Below are 14818 nucleotides of genomic sequence, written 5' to 3' on the forward strand. Positions count from 1 at the left end.
ACAAGAAAATCTAGCTGAAAATTCAGGCTGTCTAGCCTACCACTTGCCTGAAGTCTACTGTTGGAGTCATTGACCTGAAGGGTATTGGGAATGAAAGACAAAGAGAGATTGGGATCAGGGGATCTGAGAGCATTGAAGCCTCAAGCTCATCGGACAAGTTTGTGAATCTCAGGGGCTTCTTTATATACCCCAAGCAATCGTGAGAACCAGCAACTATTCTACCTAACTATTCCCATTACCTCAATCTGTGTAACACAATGGATCAAGTGCTATGATTATAATTCAAAGTTCAAAATTACAATGTTCTATTATATTGTTGAGAAAACATACCCATAAATCTTGTTGCCCAGGTTGTCCCATTCTACCTAGTCCTCATTCCACCTGAGTGTACACATCACCTTGCTGGATTTATGACCTGCACATATAGCTATGGAGACAGCACGACTCAGTGGTCAAGGAAGTAACTTGCTTCCATGGAAAAAACATGCCTTTGTTTCCCACATTTCCCCCTTTTTGTTTTAGTCAGGGTGGCTGTGCCTGTCTTAGGTCACCCTCCTCTGAGATTCTTACCTGTCATTGACTACCAGCCAAGCACACTGACCTTGGGGAACTCATTGCAAGGTTCTTGCAAGTACCAAATTATTGGTTTATCCCATAGCATTCACACAGTGCAGTCTTCAGCAAACACCTTGTCCCAGGCAGGCAACAACAATGAGCAACAAGATTAACACACAAAGTTCTATTCCTAATGCTGATAAAAAATGTTGAGACTTCCACCAATTTACTGGATTAAACCTATTGAAATGAGAAATCAAATCATTAAAGATACCCTTACCATCAGCTACATAAATCTGATTATGAGACGTTTCCAATATCTGTTTCTGTAATTTTTCTATTTCTAATGACATATTACCTTTATGACCTATCAAATGATTTTTAATCTTTTCCCAGTCAAACATAGAATTATTATAGGCAAGCAGAGTTATATAAAAATTATTCTCATTCCAATCACATTTTAATCCTCTAAGTAAATTTAAGTTATATACTTAATCTCCAAGATGTAAAACTGCTGATTCTAGATCATTAACTCTACTGTTTAATTCTTCATCAATATGTTCTAGACTATGCCATAAGTCACTAGCATTCTTATGCCGATCATGCACGTAATTGCTGAGTCTGCACAGTCTCATGCAAGGCCACGGTAGCTGTAGCAGCAGCTGCAATAACACCAATCAGTCCCAATATGCCAGTTATTAACAGTCCCACAAATCACTTTGAGTGCTTCAGGATTTCTTGAGCCATATGGAACAGCAGTTGACTCTCAGGTGGCGATTGCCAAATTCGGTTCAGTCGCACTGGAATCCACACTCCCCGCTGCCTTTGAGCCATTGTAATGAACTCTCCATTCTGTAAAATATTCTCCAACAGGTATACAATACCCCACTATTATAAAATAGAGCATTCTTAGTTATAGTTAGTTTTCCAACCACAAACACATAAGGATCTCTTACACACAATTGAAAATGATGCGTTTGATCCAAATGCAAAGATTGACCATTCTTACCATTAGTCCCAATCCATTTATAGTAGATGCTATTCCCAGAAAAACTTTCCACAAATTCTTTTGTAGGTTATGACTATGAGTGTCATTGGCCCAAGGGGTCGGTATCTATTTTCTTTTATAATGTTAACAGTTCCTTCCCCAATAGCATAAGGAGAGGGCACGCAGGCCCAAAGTCCATAGGCAGACACAAGCTGCAAGTTCACAGTTCCAGGATTTGTAAAGTTAATGTGATGCATGGCAGCAATTGCCGCAGGTCTCAGTGAAGTATTTTAACTTCGGGCTATATTGTTACTTTTCCCCCTTTTTGTTTTTGTAAAGTAAGGAATACAGTTCAAGTGGTTTTTTGTTGTATTAATCCCCGGAGCATTTGAATTGTGCATCTGAGGGCTCATTCTTCTCTAGAGCAGAAGGGATCTGATGTGACAGTCAATGGAGTAAGCATGAAGGAAGTTATGGGGGATGTCTATGAGCTGCTGGCAAGAAACAGGTGGCCAGAACTGCTGGGCTAGGCACCACAAGGTTTGGTACTCACGATGTTTGTTTTTTCAGTGGAGCCACTTTGCCTTTTCCCAGGTTTAAGTGGTAGGGCCCTGGATCTTCACAAAGGCATCTGCATTAACAGTCCTAAAAGGGATGTTAGTGGGGTGGGCAGGGACATGACAGACAGTCACCTGTTACTACTAGCAGGTATCCCAGATGTTTTCCCATAGATGTGAGGGTGATTTACAACAGTTCATTATGTCTGTCTTGCTTTTAGTATTTGCAATCCACCCCTGGATAGGGGTGGCAGTTTTTAGAGTGACCAGACACTACTGGGTTAAATCTTTCACTTTTAGGAGGACTTCCTGTGCTGTACACAATTGCTTTTTATATTGTACCTTTGGCCTCTTCCCAGAATTGTGATTAAAACTCAAGGGGTGTTTGTTTAGAGTTGCCTTTGCCACAAACTCCACCCAAAGCCAATCTTGGTGCTTGCTACATCCAATTCATAGGCTAAGTTAACGTCCACAATTTACTTTCCTTTTATTATTAGTTAAAGCAGCTTGTTGGAGGTTTTCCTACTTCGGTGAGAGACTTTTCTCAATTAATACATACAATGGTTTTAATATTTGAGCTAAATGAGGGATGAAAGATTTTTAGTATTTTAACAATATTACAAATTTTATTAACATGAGAAAACATTGCATTTTATTAATTACAGCAGAAAATATAGTTTTATCTTACCCAACTAAACAACATTTAAGAATTTGATAGAGCAGCAGGGACTTTGCAGCTTGTTCCAATTGTTTGCTGAGTTTAGGCTTTTAAGATACTATTGCCTCTGATGTTTCTTTTAATTCTGAAAAAAAGGATTACTTGTTAATGTCATCAGTAGGGTTTCAGCTACAGATTTTTTCTACGCAGCCAGATTATTATCACCATACCGGGAGAGATGGTTGGGCTATGCACATAGCCCTGAAAAGCACTGCAAAAGTCCATTGTTGGGTTTTCCAAGATAGAAGAATGCGGCTGGCTTGACTTGTCTAAGAGGATACTAAAGAAAGTCTTAGCAAGTTTTAAAACAAAGTGATAGCAACACAGCTGGACATTAACTTTTTGCAACAAACTAGCAGTGTTTGGGATTGCTGCCTACTACAGTGTTGTTACTTTAATCTATGATAAGAGGTTGTTTTCTGTGACACATACTCTTTTATAATAATTAAAACTATAATTAACCACATTGGACTTCCCTTTAATATTATACTGAAATATTGGTAACTTTATACACTCTTAAGCATTTATAGAAAATTTTTACTCATATAACTTTAATTAACAAGGTTAAAGGAAAAAAACTTGTTAATTTTATAACACTTAAACACTTTCCATCCAACTTATAACATATTAAATGAACTCAATTATTACTTTAATTTTTCTTTCAAGGTATAAGAACAAATCTCTTGTAATTAGTTTGGAATAAAAGGCTACTTTTCAGGATTTGAATTTGAGAAAGCAGGTTTGAATGTTATGTTCTTTTAAAAGAGATAAAACTTTTCCCTCTTGGAACACCGAGGAAATGATGAGATTAAAGCACAAGAAGCTATTTTGATAAACAGACTTTCTTTGTATACTGATTATTCAGGATAAAAACTTTTACCAAAACAGATTAATGACTTGAGAGACTTTGAGAAAGAACAAAATTTTAACTTTGCATTAGTATACTACTTGATACTAAACCTTTTAAAATTTTATAGATAGACCCATCAAATTTTATTTAACTTTAATCACAAAAAATTTCTTTTTTACGAACCTTCTACACTCTAGTATTCACCTAGGTTTTGTTCCACACTCTACTCTTTCCCAATAATCAATCATTTTATCTTAGGACAAAATCATCTCCTGTTTCCTTAATAATAAAAACACATTCCATATAGCCCACATACTAAGTTATCAAGCAAACTTGTTATAACGTAATACCATCAACACTAAACAAGCTTGTTAAAATAATGAACTTTTCTTTACTTTAAATACTTAGTAGCATGCAATATCAGAAACAGTCCCCTAGAAGAAAGGTGGCAGGGGAGGTTGGCCGCTGACATGTTTTCCTATTATAAAATTACCTTTTATTATTATTATTATTATTTTTAATTCAGGTTTGTTTAATAATGGCTTTTTGGAATTAGTCATTTAAACACTTTAATTTAAACAATGCTTCGTTAAATTTCTTATAATTATTTATAACCATATAGACCATAATTATTTTACGACAAATTTTACCTTCACAGAACACATTTCCTTACTTAAAGTTACCACAATACTTTCTATAACTTGCTACATGCATTTAAGTTCCAAGAGTTTATGAAAATTAGCCATCCTACTTTAGGACAAAACACACCTTTTAGAAAAAACTTATTAAATTTCAGTCAGCATTCCCACAAACTTTTAACCTTCTTTAATATTCATTTAAGTTTTACATCCTTCATTTTATCCTGTGAAGAAAAATAAACTACTCATTTCAATCTAGGCAAGAACAACTTTTTATGAAAAGACTTATAGTAATTTTGTTAATCAAGACTTACAATTTTTATCATTGTAGAGATCTTATTAATATTTAAACTGAAGTATTAATATAAGCACTTATTTAATTTTTGGCCATTTGAATAGAGCTCTTTTAAAAATTTTTATTAATTTATATTACCATCCAGAGGTATCATAATACACACTGACATGGAACGAACAGACAGACACAAAACAATTACAACACATTAACAGAAACATACAGTTTACAATTAACTCATAATTCTTACTTTCTTACTTTTTTGGTATAGCTGTTTTCAAGTTCTCCATTATTTTACATCATAGATTTTACTGTATTTAATATTTCTTCTGGAATCCATGTTGCCTGTAACATGCAAGCTTGTACTTGGAAACATTTTTATTAGTTATCAGCAATCAGTTAAGACAACTTGAGCAGCATACATGTAGTTAAGCTCTAATTTAGCAGTTTAGACAGACCGTTAACACATATTTTTGGATTACTACTCTGTAAGACTATACTGAGACTTGAAGTTCCGGAGTAAACTACTGATTTAAAACGGAAAATTCCTTTTTAAACCTTGATAAAAATTTCATACTAATTACCTTGGTTAAATAGGCCCAATCAGAATTAGCATGGAAATAAAACAGAACACCAATGTTGCCATGTTTTTCTCTTTTTCCAGTGGCTTAACTCTTAACTCCCACTAGCCCACAGCTACACTGTCATGTAGACAGCAGGGGGTTTGCAGAGTTGCTGCCAGAATTGTTTCCTTATCTTAGTTAACACTTTAACAGAGAGTTTACTTACAAGCCTGATTTCACTAATAAGGACTTTATTTAGTATTTTTGCCATTTTAAATCTTTCAGTAGTTTAAAAGGTTTTGGCTCAGGACAAAACTTGACACCCCTTGCAGATTCTTTGTATCTGGTGGTATCACATGTAATGTTATGGGGAAAGCAGATCATAATTGTTTAACAAAAGGCAAAGCATCGGCAACATCTGAAAACATTTCTAACTTAAGCTTAGTAACAGAAGGCAATTCAGTAGGTGCAGAGGGATGTACTGGATACACAGAAGGTATTTCTTTAGGACACTTCACTGAGCTTTTGTTGATGAAAGGGTTAATATCAGGATGAGGGGGAAAACCTGATGGTTCCCCACTCGCCTCAAGCTCCTGTTATTGTTCCAATTTATGTTCTTTTATTTCAAATTTACTTATGGGCTTAGAAAATATAGTAATTTCATCTTTCTCTCCTTCTTCAGACTGTAAAGGATCTAAGGTTGCCACTATCTGGAGGCATAAGGCCCATACTGATAATGGAATGAATTCCCTTTTTTGATATGCTCTTCGTAAAGATTTCATTACAGGTTTCCACTGTTTTAAATTTAAAACATTACGCCCCTGAGGCTGAAGCCAGCAACAATGCTTTTGTATGAAAGCAAATAATTCTATTAACTCACAACTTTTTACAGGAGCCCCTCTAGCTTTCAACAAAGTTTTTAAAACTTGCAAATATGCTTCCACACGTCCCATTTGATTACCCATTACCCTGATGACTTCATGGAAAAGTTACTTACTTAATCTTGAAGACTCGAGTCACTCTGCTTTGGACGTCACACATGACCCTCGATGAGGTCTTTCCTGCGGTTCCTCATTTGGAAGCCTCACTGATTTCTTCGGGCCCCACGTTGGGCACCAGATGTTGGAGTCATGGACCCGAAGCTTATCGGGAATGAAAGACAAAGAGAGGTTGGGATCAGGGGATCTGACAGCATTGACGCCTCAAGCTCATCGGACAAGTTTATGAATCTCAGGGGCTTCTTTATATACCCCAAGCAATCGTGAGAACCAGCAACTATTCTAGCTAACCATTCCCATTACCTCAATCTGTGTAACACAATGGATCAAGTGCTATGATTATAATTCAAAGTTCAAAATTACAATGTTCTATTATATTGTTGAGAAAACATACCCATAAATCTTGTTGCCCAGGTTGTCCCGTTCTACCTAGTCCTCATTCCACCTGAGAATACACATCACCTTGCTAGATTTAGGACCTGCACATATAGCTATGGAGACAGGATGATTCAGTGGTCAAGGAAGTAACTTGCTTTCATGGAAACAACATGCCTTTGTTTCCCACATTCTATCTTTCCTTTCTTACCCTCTAGGAGACTCTGTGTGTGTGTGTGTATGTAGAAACGGTAATAGATTCTAAGGTTGAATTTCCAAAGACAGCGAGGACAGTTGCCATTTAGTTCATGAATTGTTTCATCTATTCCTACAGGGCTAATTGTCAGGGAACAAATTCTTTCTCCTTTTGTCACCAATTCGATTTATGTGAAGTTCGCGCACTCATTGGCGTAGCCAGTGCTCAAGTCTTTGGGAATATTTAAAATATTCAACAGCAATGGTAAGGGAGTAAGAGAGACGCCCACAATCTCAAAGTTGTAAAGGAAGGAGGCTGAGAGCAATGGAGTGACCCAGGCACAGTGGATGCAAACAGAGGCCGTCGAATCTCCCTGCACCCCAGGTGAGAAGAGGTAACCCCAGGGTTGGATGCAGTCAGCAAATTCCTAACACAGCAGACTGACAGCCATGGGAAGGGGCCCCCAAAAGTGGGCACGAGTGCAACCACCTCCATGGTGCCATCTCGGAAGAAGGTTCTCTTCTCCGCAGATCTCCCACCACTTCCCCTGCCATGCACCCCACTCCCTCGATGTGTGGCACGTACTGACTACAGTTAAACTGTAAAGGGTCTCCAAAAGCGTCAACACTTCAAATAACTAAAAGTGAATCATTCATCACTGTGCGCGTGCTAGACCCTGTATCTCTAGTTTTCCTGAGTTAGGTGGAAAGATGGACAGACTAACACCTGTGAGTAAGAGACACCCAGGCATACAAAGCTCAATTGACATTTAAGGTTGGTCCATTGTAATTGCTTAGAGCCGCACCCAAAGCCCAGGGGACATTTCCTATTAGAAAGCTGGGACCTGCTCTTTCGAAGCACGCTGCCTACAGTGTCAGAAAAGCAAGCTCTATTCCTGCACAGACAGTAATATAAAAAGCTTAACATTGTCTTAGAACCATTGGATTGTTGGAATTGGAAGACACCCCAGAGGATGCCCAGACACACCCTCACATTTCACAAACGAGGAATTGAAAAGAAACTTGCATGATTTCTGTTTCCAAATGGCCATAGCCTTTAGGAGAATGAAGATTCATTGGCATGGAGATGACATGGGGGGAGGTGAACAGAGGTTTATCAGGCCCTTCTGCTGGGGGCAAGGGCCAATCCACACAGGACTGTCCTTCAGCCTGCCAGGCAGAGAACTTTCCATTCATTGGGCACAATATTGGTAAACAGTGGCTTCTCATACAAAATAGATGCCTCGCATTTCTCACGGGTCTCCTATCCCTCAGCTATGAACTGAACTGTGTTCGATAATATAAAAATGAGTTTCTGATTTACCCCCGAGCCAGGTTCAAGAGATCAAGCGTTTTGCTGCTGATCACACGTGAATGTTGACTTCTCAGGGCTTTTCTCCACTGCCCTTTCCGGCCTTCCACAACAGCCCAGTGGTCCTCAGTGCTTCTCAGATGGACTGAACTAGCTCTGACTCTCCAGGGTGCGCTGGAACAGTCTATGTTCCTATGCCCACCCTTGGGGAATCACCGAGGAACTCGTGCTCAAAATGTGGTCCCTGGACCAGCTGTGTTGACATCACCTGACAGCTGATTAGAAATGCAGAAGTTCTGACTCCTACTTCATCATAATCAGCACTTTAACATATCCCTCAGTGATTCTTATGCATATTAAGTTTGTGGTCACTGACCTAGGACATGGTTTGCTGTGATGAAATTCATATTAGGGCCCTGTACCATCTCTGTGCCGTCTAGGAGCATCTACAAATTCCCTGAGGCATTCTGGGTCGAGGGCCTTGGAATCCCTTTTCTGGTGTAGCCCGTGTGGTGAACACAAGCTCAGGCCACCTAGAGTGGCAAAGTCCCCTAGTGTCCCTGGGACTGGCAGTACAAGAGCCCATGATACTAGCCTTGCAGGACTACTCACCCAGATCAGCCCAGCGTCCTGTTCAGTCTCACCATGCAATCGATGATTCTTTCTCTAAGGGTCCTGGCTTTTATCCTATGCTGCCTTGAATTATATTTTGATGTATGAATGCTGGGTTTTCCCCCAGGAAAGGGGTTGACAAACATTTTCTGTCAAGGGCCAGAAAGTAATGCCATCCAGTCTCCACCACGACTACTCATCTGCCCCTGCACAAAGAAAGCAACCATCGAAAATACTTGCTGAATATGGCTGTGTTCTCATAAATCTGTATTTGCAAAAACAGATGCTGGATTTCACCTGGGAGCTGTAGTTTCCTGACCCCTGCATGAGACTAATATAGTTCTCTAGGCACAGGAACCTTTCCTCTTTCTCTTGCTCTCTCCCTCCTTCCTTCCTTCTCTCCTCCCTCCCTCCCTCCCTCCCTTCTCTTACTTATATTTTGCCTATTTCAGGGCCTGAATCAATGCGGAAAACACAAAATTCCCTTTCTGGAACCCTATGTTATCCCTTGCTCACAACCACAGCCTAGAGCATGGGTAGCCAAAGAGAAGCAGGGAATGAATTAGCCCATCAAGTCTGCCTTTTAAGCACCTATTAATACATACCTATATACCACTTCCAATAGAACTGTCAAACGACCTCCATTTGTGACGCACAGAGTCACTCATCAACAGTGATATGCACTCCCATGCCAGGACTAATTTTCCCAGCTGTACCTCGATATCCTTCTCCCTGGCTGCAGGCTGGTGAGCGGCTTGAGAAGGGAAATACGGTGCGAGCATTTGCATCAAGGCCGGGGTCTATGGGAGGTAGCTGTCCAATGTACGAGCTCCGACTGTGGGAAAGTATGCTGATGAGCAGCACCCAGTAGTGGTGACATAATTCACCATCATTAAAAAATAACCCCCACACTAGACAAGAGGAAAAGGCCCCTGGTCCCCAGCCCATAAGCACTGATGCATGTGATGCATGTGATGCATTCGAATTAGCAAGTAAGCTGAGGAAAGCCATGTAAAGACCAAAAGCGGAGCATTTCACGATAAGCCCCAAAGATTGCTTATTTAGAACCAAACTCTGGATCCAACATTCCGCTTCTCCCAGGCCGAGGCAGACTTGTGCCTCTTAACTCACTCTTCTCCCCACGACCCCATAATGGATCTGTGGCATCCGCAGCCAGAGCAATCAAGAAGATATATGAATAAGGAAAAGGAAGCTACTACTTGGTGACAATATGATCCTCTACCTTACACAGTGTCACGCAGCCGCCAAGGGCCCGGGGCTCACAAACCCGCCTGGCTCCGCCCCTTCCCTGTAGAAAGTTGATCTCTTAGAAGCCAACTTGTAGTAGAACCTAAGTCTGGCTGGTGAGGAGTGAGGAGGGAGGCAGTGATGGGCGACTCTCCCCACTAGCCCCCCACCCCACCCCGCTCCTGTCCTGGCCCATCTCACAGCAGTCCTGGGACATAACCTGTCATCTGCACCCTGGGCAGGAGGGAGAGTGGTCAAGAGTCGGGAGCCATGGGGCCTTTCCCAGGAAGCTTTGCATCAAAGAGACGGGAGCAGGGCCCCCCAAGTGTGGAAGCAACAGCTTTACATAAACTGCGCCACCAGTTCAGATCCCTTTAATAAAGCCTTTATTTCAAAGAGAGAGAGAGGAGCGTAGATGAGGACCCCAGGCAGGAGGAGTGGGGAGACTTACCCCCCAAAGGAAAGGGAAGCTCTCAGGCCTGGAGAGCCCGAGACAGGGCTGTCAGGGGAGCACCATCCCCTCCTGCCTTAGGGGAACAGGCACGTCGGGGTCTAAGCTCTGCCTCTTCTGTCTTGAGTCTTTGTCCCTATCCTTCCCCTGGATGGTTTCTACAGGAAGGGGGGATCTTAGTCTCGTGGAAACGGCCCCAGTTCTGTGTGTGTGTGTGTGGGGGGGGAACCGAGGACCGAAAGGACCTGCAGATGAGAGCCCTGAGCGCTAACGAGGGAGCCCGTCCACAAGAGGGCGCTGTGCAAAACCCCGTCCCCGCTGTCAGCCCTGGGAGGACCCGAACCCCCTAAGCCGGATGTGGCCCCCCTGCTTCCGCTTGGGAGGGTCCAGAAAGTGGGGCGTCTGACTGCGGCCTCACGTCAGCGGAGGGTGGCGGTTCAGGACGCATCAGGTGCCAAGGTGAGGACCCTGATTGTGGGAAGGGATCACCCCACCCACAACAAAGGGACCCACAAAGTCCTGCCTCTTTGGTGGACCCCGGGCGGCCCCAGCAGCGCTCTCCGGGGGGCGACTCCTGTCTGGAGGCCGCAGGGAAGGGTGGGCCTTGGAAGAGTCGCCCGAGTCTGCAGAGGGAGGGGGCGTCGACCCTAACTGGGGCCCTGGCGAGGGTCGTGAGTGCTAAGGAGGCGACTTCCCAGAACCCGGCCCCTACTGCTCGGCTTGGCAGGCCCCAGACAATGGCGGTGCAACATGGCGTGCAGCATGGCGTCCCGCCTTCCCCCGCTCGGGGCTCCAGGAGGCAGGCCTTCCTCTGAGGCCTTCAGTAGTGAGGAATTCCATGCCCTACGCGGGGCCAAGATCAGAACCTTGAGTGAAGGCTGAGGGGAGCACCTGCTGGGGAACTGTGGGTGCCCCAGGCCTCACCCCTGCCGTCGGGCCTCGTGGGCCCCAAGCAGCCCTGGCAGGAAGTGTGGCTGTTCCCGACTTCCGGCTCTAAGGCCCCGGATGTGGGACGCTTGGTGCGAGGAGCATGGCCTCGACAGCCTAGGATGGAGCCCCAGAACCGATGAGGTGTCAGAGTGGGACACTGAGTGAGGAAATGGGAGCCACTCGCCCACCCCACAGTGGAGAGGGCGGCTCTGAGCCCCTCTTCTGCTTTAGTCCTCGGAGACCCGGCGAGAAGTCGAAGGGCTCCCCTGACCCTGACTTCAGCCCGGACGGTCTCACGGAGATCAAGGCTGCGTTTAAGGGCTGGACGCCCAGTTGAGCAGAGTGGGGAGCCCCAGGCCCTGGCTGGATGAAGGGGGAAAGGCTATATGAGGAATGAGGGATCCCCCAGCCCAGCACAGAGGACGAGGTACCAAGCTCTGCCTCTGCTCCTGGCCCTGGGAGCCAAGGCCGTCAGGCTGAGGTGCCGCTCATTCGCGGGGGCAGAGGCGTCCCAGAGATGAGAAGCGCCAGGACTAGAGAGAGAGGCCCCGATCAGCAGAGGGAGGGGCCTAGTCCATACCAGGCCCGCGGGAGAGGGCAGCGTGGCCATGCAGGCTGTGCGGAGCCCGCCCCTGCCGTCGGCCGGGCAGACCCGGGCGTGTGGACAGGATGAGTCTCGCGCACGTCTCCGCGGCCATCTCAGGGAGGTGGGGAGCCTGGTGGAAGGGGGCAGCCTCAGGTCAGCGGAAGGGGGGCTTTCAGAGCTTGCTGGAGGCCAGGTGAGGACGCTGACGACTGAGGAGACCACCAAGCCCGTAACAGTGGGAGCCACAGATCCCTCCCTCTCCTGTCAGCCTTGGGAGGCCAGGAGCAGATGTGGCCAGATGAGGCAACTTAGGGCTTCCGAGTAGAATGAGCAGAGCCCCCTGGCCTCCCTCCAGCATAGACAGCCCCACAAAGTGCTGCCCCCTCGCAGCCCTGGGAAGCCCAGCTGGGACAGCCAGTGGGGTTTACTTCTAACTTCCAGGCCTGGCCACTCAGGGAGGTGAGGGTCATGGTCCCAGGCTGGAAGCCTCAGGTGGGCTGCAGGAGGAGTCCCAGATCCTCCCCGAGGGCAGGACTAAAGGAGCCCCAATCCCAGGACAGCGGGTGCCTGGGGAGTCCAACCCCTGCTCCCAGTCCAGGGAGTCCAGGAACAGGGGTGACCGGGCGCAGCTGGCGCTTCCTTCCTCCTCTGAGGTCTCAGGGAGGTGAGGACCTGTTTGGGATGGGAGGGCCCCAGACCAGGAGCTGAGGATTCCCAGCATGTGCCGGGAGTCAGGGCAATGACCCTGAAGGGTGGGGGACCGCACTCCCCAGGGCAGCAGGCACCCACCGCACCCCTCCCTGTGGCCCGCCCTCGGAGGCCCCGCAGAGACCTCGGGCTGCCCCGCCCTTCCCTTCTTCCTCAGGGGGTCTAAGAAGTGAGGCACTAAGGGGAGGCCCTGAGTGACTACCGAGGCACCCAAGAGCCCAGGGCAGAAGGGGCCCCACGGAGCGTCAGCCCTGGGCAGCGCGGCCCGCGTGGGGCCTGGGGCATCCCTTCCCTTCTCTCTGGCGGGTCCCAAGCTGAGAGGTGTCAGCTTGAGAGCAGCAGGGTGGGCAGGGCCCAGCTGCCCACAGTCCATCTGCTGGGGCTGGATGGGAAGGAAGGGGCCCTCCCCCACCCTAAAACAAGGGTCCCCGTTGCCAGCCCCGTGGTCACCCTCCTAAGTCCCCAACAGGGCAGACAGGCCGAGCCTCAGGCACACTGGAGCTTCCTCTGCAGGGTCCCACCGGCGCATTCCCTCCAGACTTCAAGCCCTGCGGGTCTGTCCCTGCCGGAGGGGCTCTCACCCTCTCGTCCTCCCTCCTCCAGGGCCTGCCTCATCTTCCTTCTTCCTTCCCTCCTGCTGCTGTCCCTGACCAGGCCCATCATGCCTCGCAGTCAGAAGAGTAAGCTCCGCTACCGGGAGAAATGCCGCCAGGCCCGAGAGGAGACCCAGGGTCCCCACGGGGCTCAGGCCTCTGTGGAGGTGAAAGAGGAGGCTCCATCCTCCCCCTCTGCCGTTTCTGGGGGGTCCCCGCAGAGCTCCCCTGCTGCTGGCCATCCCGAGGAGCCTCCGAGGTCCCTGTCGCCCCTCACCCTGGCTGCGGTGGTCTCTGGTCCCAGAGCTGAGGAAGAGGCTGAGAGGCCCAGCTCCCCCGAGGCCCCAGGCTCCCCTCAGTCCCCGGGGTCCCCCGAGGCCCCGGGCTCTCCTCAGTCCCCGGGCGTCCCTCAGTCCCCGGGCTCCCCTGAGGCCCTGGGCTCCCCTGAGGCCCCGGGGTCCCCTGAGGCCCCGGGCTCCCCCGAGGCCACGGGCTCCCCTGAAGCCCCAGGCTCCCCTGAGGGCCTGAGCTCCCCTGAGGCCCTGGGCTCCCCCGAGGCCACGGGCTCCTTCCAGACGTGCAGCGCCCCCCAGATGTGGCGCTCCCTCCAGACGTGGAGCTCTCCCCAGACGTGCAGCCCCCTCCAGACGTGGGGCGCTACCCGCCACTCTCGCCGAGACCCGCTCTCCAGGAAGGCCGCCTTGGTGCTGCAGTTCCTGCTGAACAAGTACAAGCTGAAGCAGCCCATCCTGAAGGCCGACATGCTGAAGCTCATCCGCAGGAAGTACAAGGAACAGTTTCCGGAGATCCTCAGGATGTGCTCTGAGCGCCTGGAGCTGGTGTTTGGCCTCGACCTGAAGGAGCACGACGCCAGCGCGCAGTCCTACCTCCTGGTCAGCAAGCTGGATCCCAGCGAAACCAATCTGAGCGGCGGCTGGGGCTTGCCGAGGAACGGCCTCCTGCTGCCGCTCCTGGGGGTGATCTTCTTGAACGGCAACTGCGCCCCCGAGGAGGAGATCTGGCAGTTCCTGAGTTTGCTGGGCGTCTACAAGGGGAGGAGGCACTTCATCTTCGGGGATCCCTGGAAGCTCATCACCCGAGATTTGGTGCGGGAAAAGTACGTGGAGTACCGGCAGGTGGCTCAGAGCAGCCCTCCACGCTATGAGTTCCTGTGGGGCCCCAGGGCCCACGCTGTGACCAGCAAGATGAAAGTGCTAGAGTTTTTGGCCAAGGTCAACGATACCGTGCCCAGTGCCTTCCACTCCCATTACGAAGAGGCTCTGAAGGACGAGGAAGAGAGGGCCCAAGCCCGCGCTGCGGCCAGGGCTGGTGCTACCGCCAAGGCCATGGCCCAGGCCCAGCCCAGCCAGGCCGCCAGCAGCTCCTGCCACCCTCAGGTCTGAGGCAGGTTTTCACTCAGGTTGACTGGGGCTGCCAGCCTGCGAAGCTGCAAGCAGTGCCCTGGCTGGAACAGGCCCCGCGCCTAGCTTCCTTGTGTTGCGGGTATACATAAGTAGCATAGAGATTTGTTCATTTAGATTCGCAGTTGAAGTTGATGCATGAAATGACTCACACATTTACTGCCCTTTGTCAGCTTTTTACATACTAGTTTGAGGTTTTGAAAAACAAATGAGAAATCCTTGAATCTT

The 14818-nt window shown here is 47.8% G+C and overlaps 1 protein-coding gene across 1 annotated transcript; it reads left to right on the forward strand.

Annotated features, from left to right (window-relative positions):
* Nucleotides 1-11890: 11890 nt before the first annotated feature.
* Nucleotides 11891-14584, forward strand: LOC131277262 (melanoma-associated antigen B4-like). The gene is made up of 2 exons (XM_058291975.1): nt 11891-12021; nt 13180-14584. Exons 1-2 carry the CDS (start codon nt 11891-11893, stop codon nt 14570-14572), a joined length of 1524 nt encoding a protein of 507 aa, XP_058147958.1. The 3' UTR covers nt 14573-14584.
* The last annotated feature ends 234 nt before the right edge of the window (nt 14585-14818 follow it).

Source organism: Dasypus novemcinctus, chromosome X (assembly GCF_030445035.2).
Source record: "Dasypus novemcinctus isolate mDasNov1 chromosome X, mDasNov1.1.hap2, whole genome shotgun sequence".
Classification (NCBI taxonomy): Eukaryota; Metazoa; Chordata; class Mammalia; order Cingulata; family Dasypodidae; genus Dasypus; species Dasypus novemcinctus.

Excerpts from the sequence above, each read along its gene's own strand:
- LOC131277262 (XM_058291975.1), top strand. The coding sequence starts at position 11,891 with ATGCAGGCTGTGCGGAGCCCGCCCCTGCCGTCGGCCGGGCAGACCCGG. Across the intron at positions 12,022-13,179 it reads GTGGAAGGGGGCAGCCTCAG|GGCCTGCCTCATCTTCCTTC; the intron begins GTCAGCGGAAGG and ends TCCCTCCTCCAG.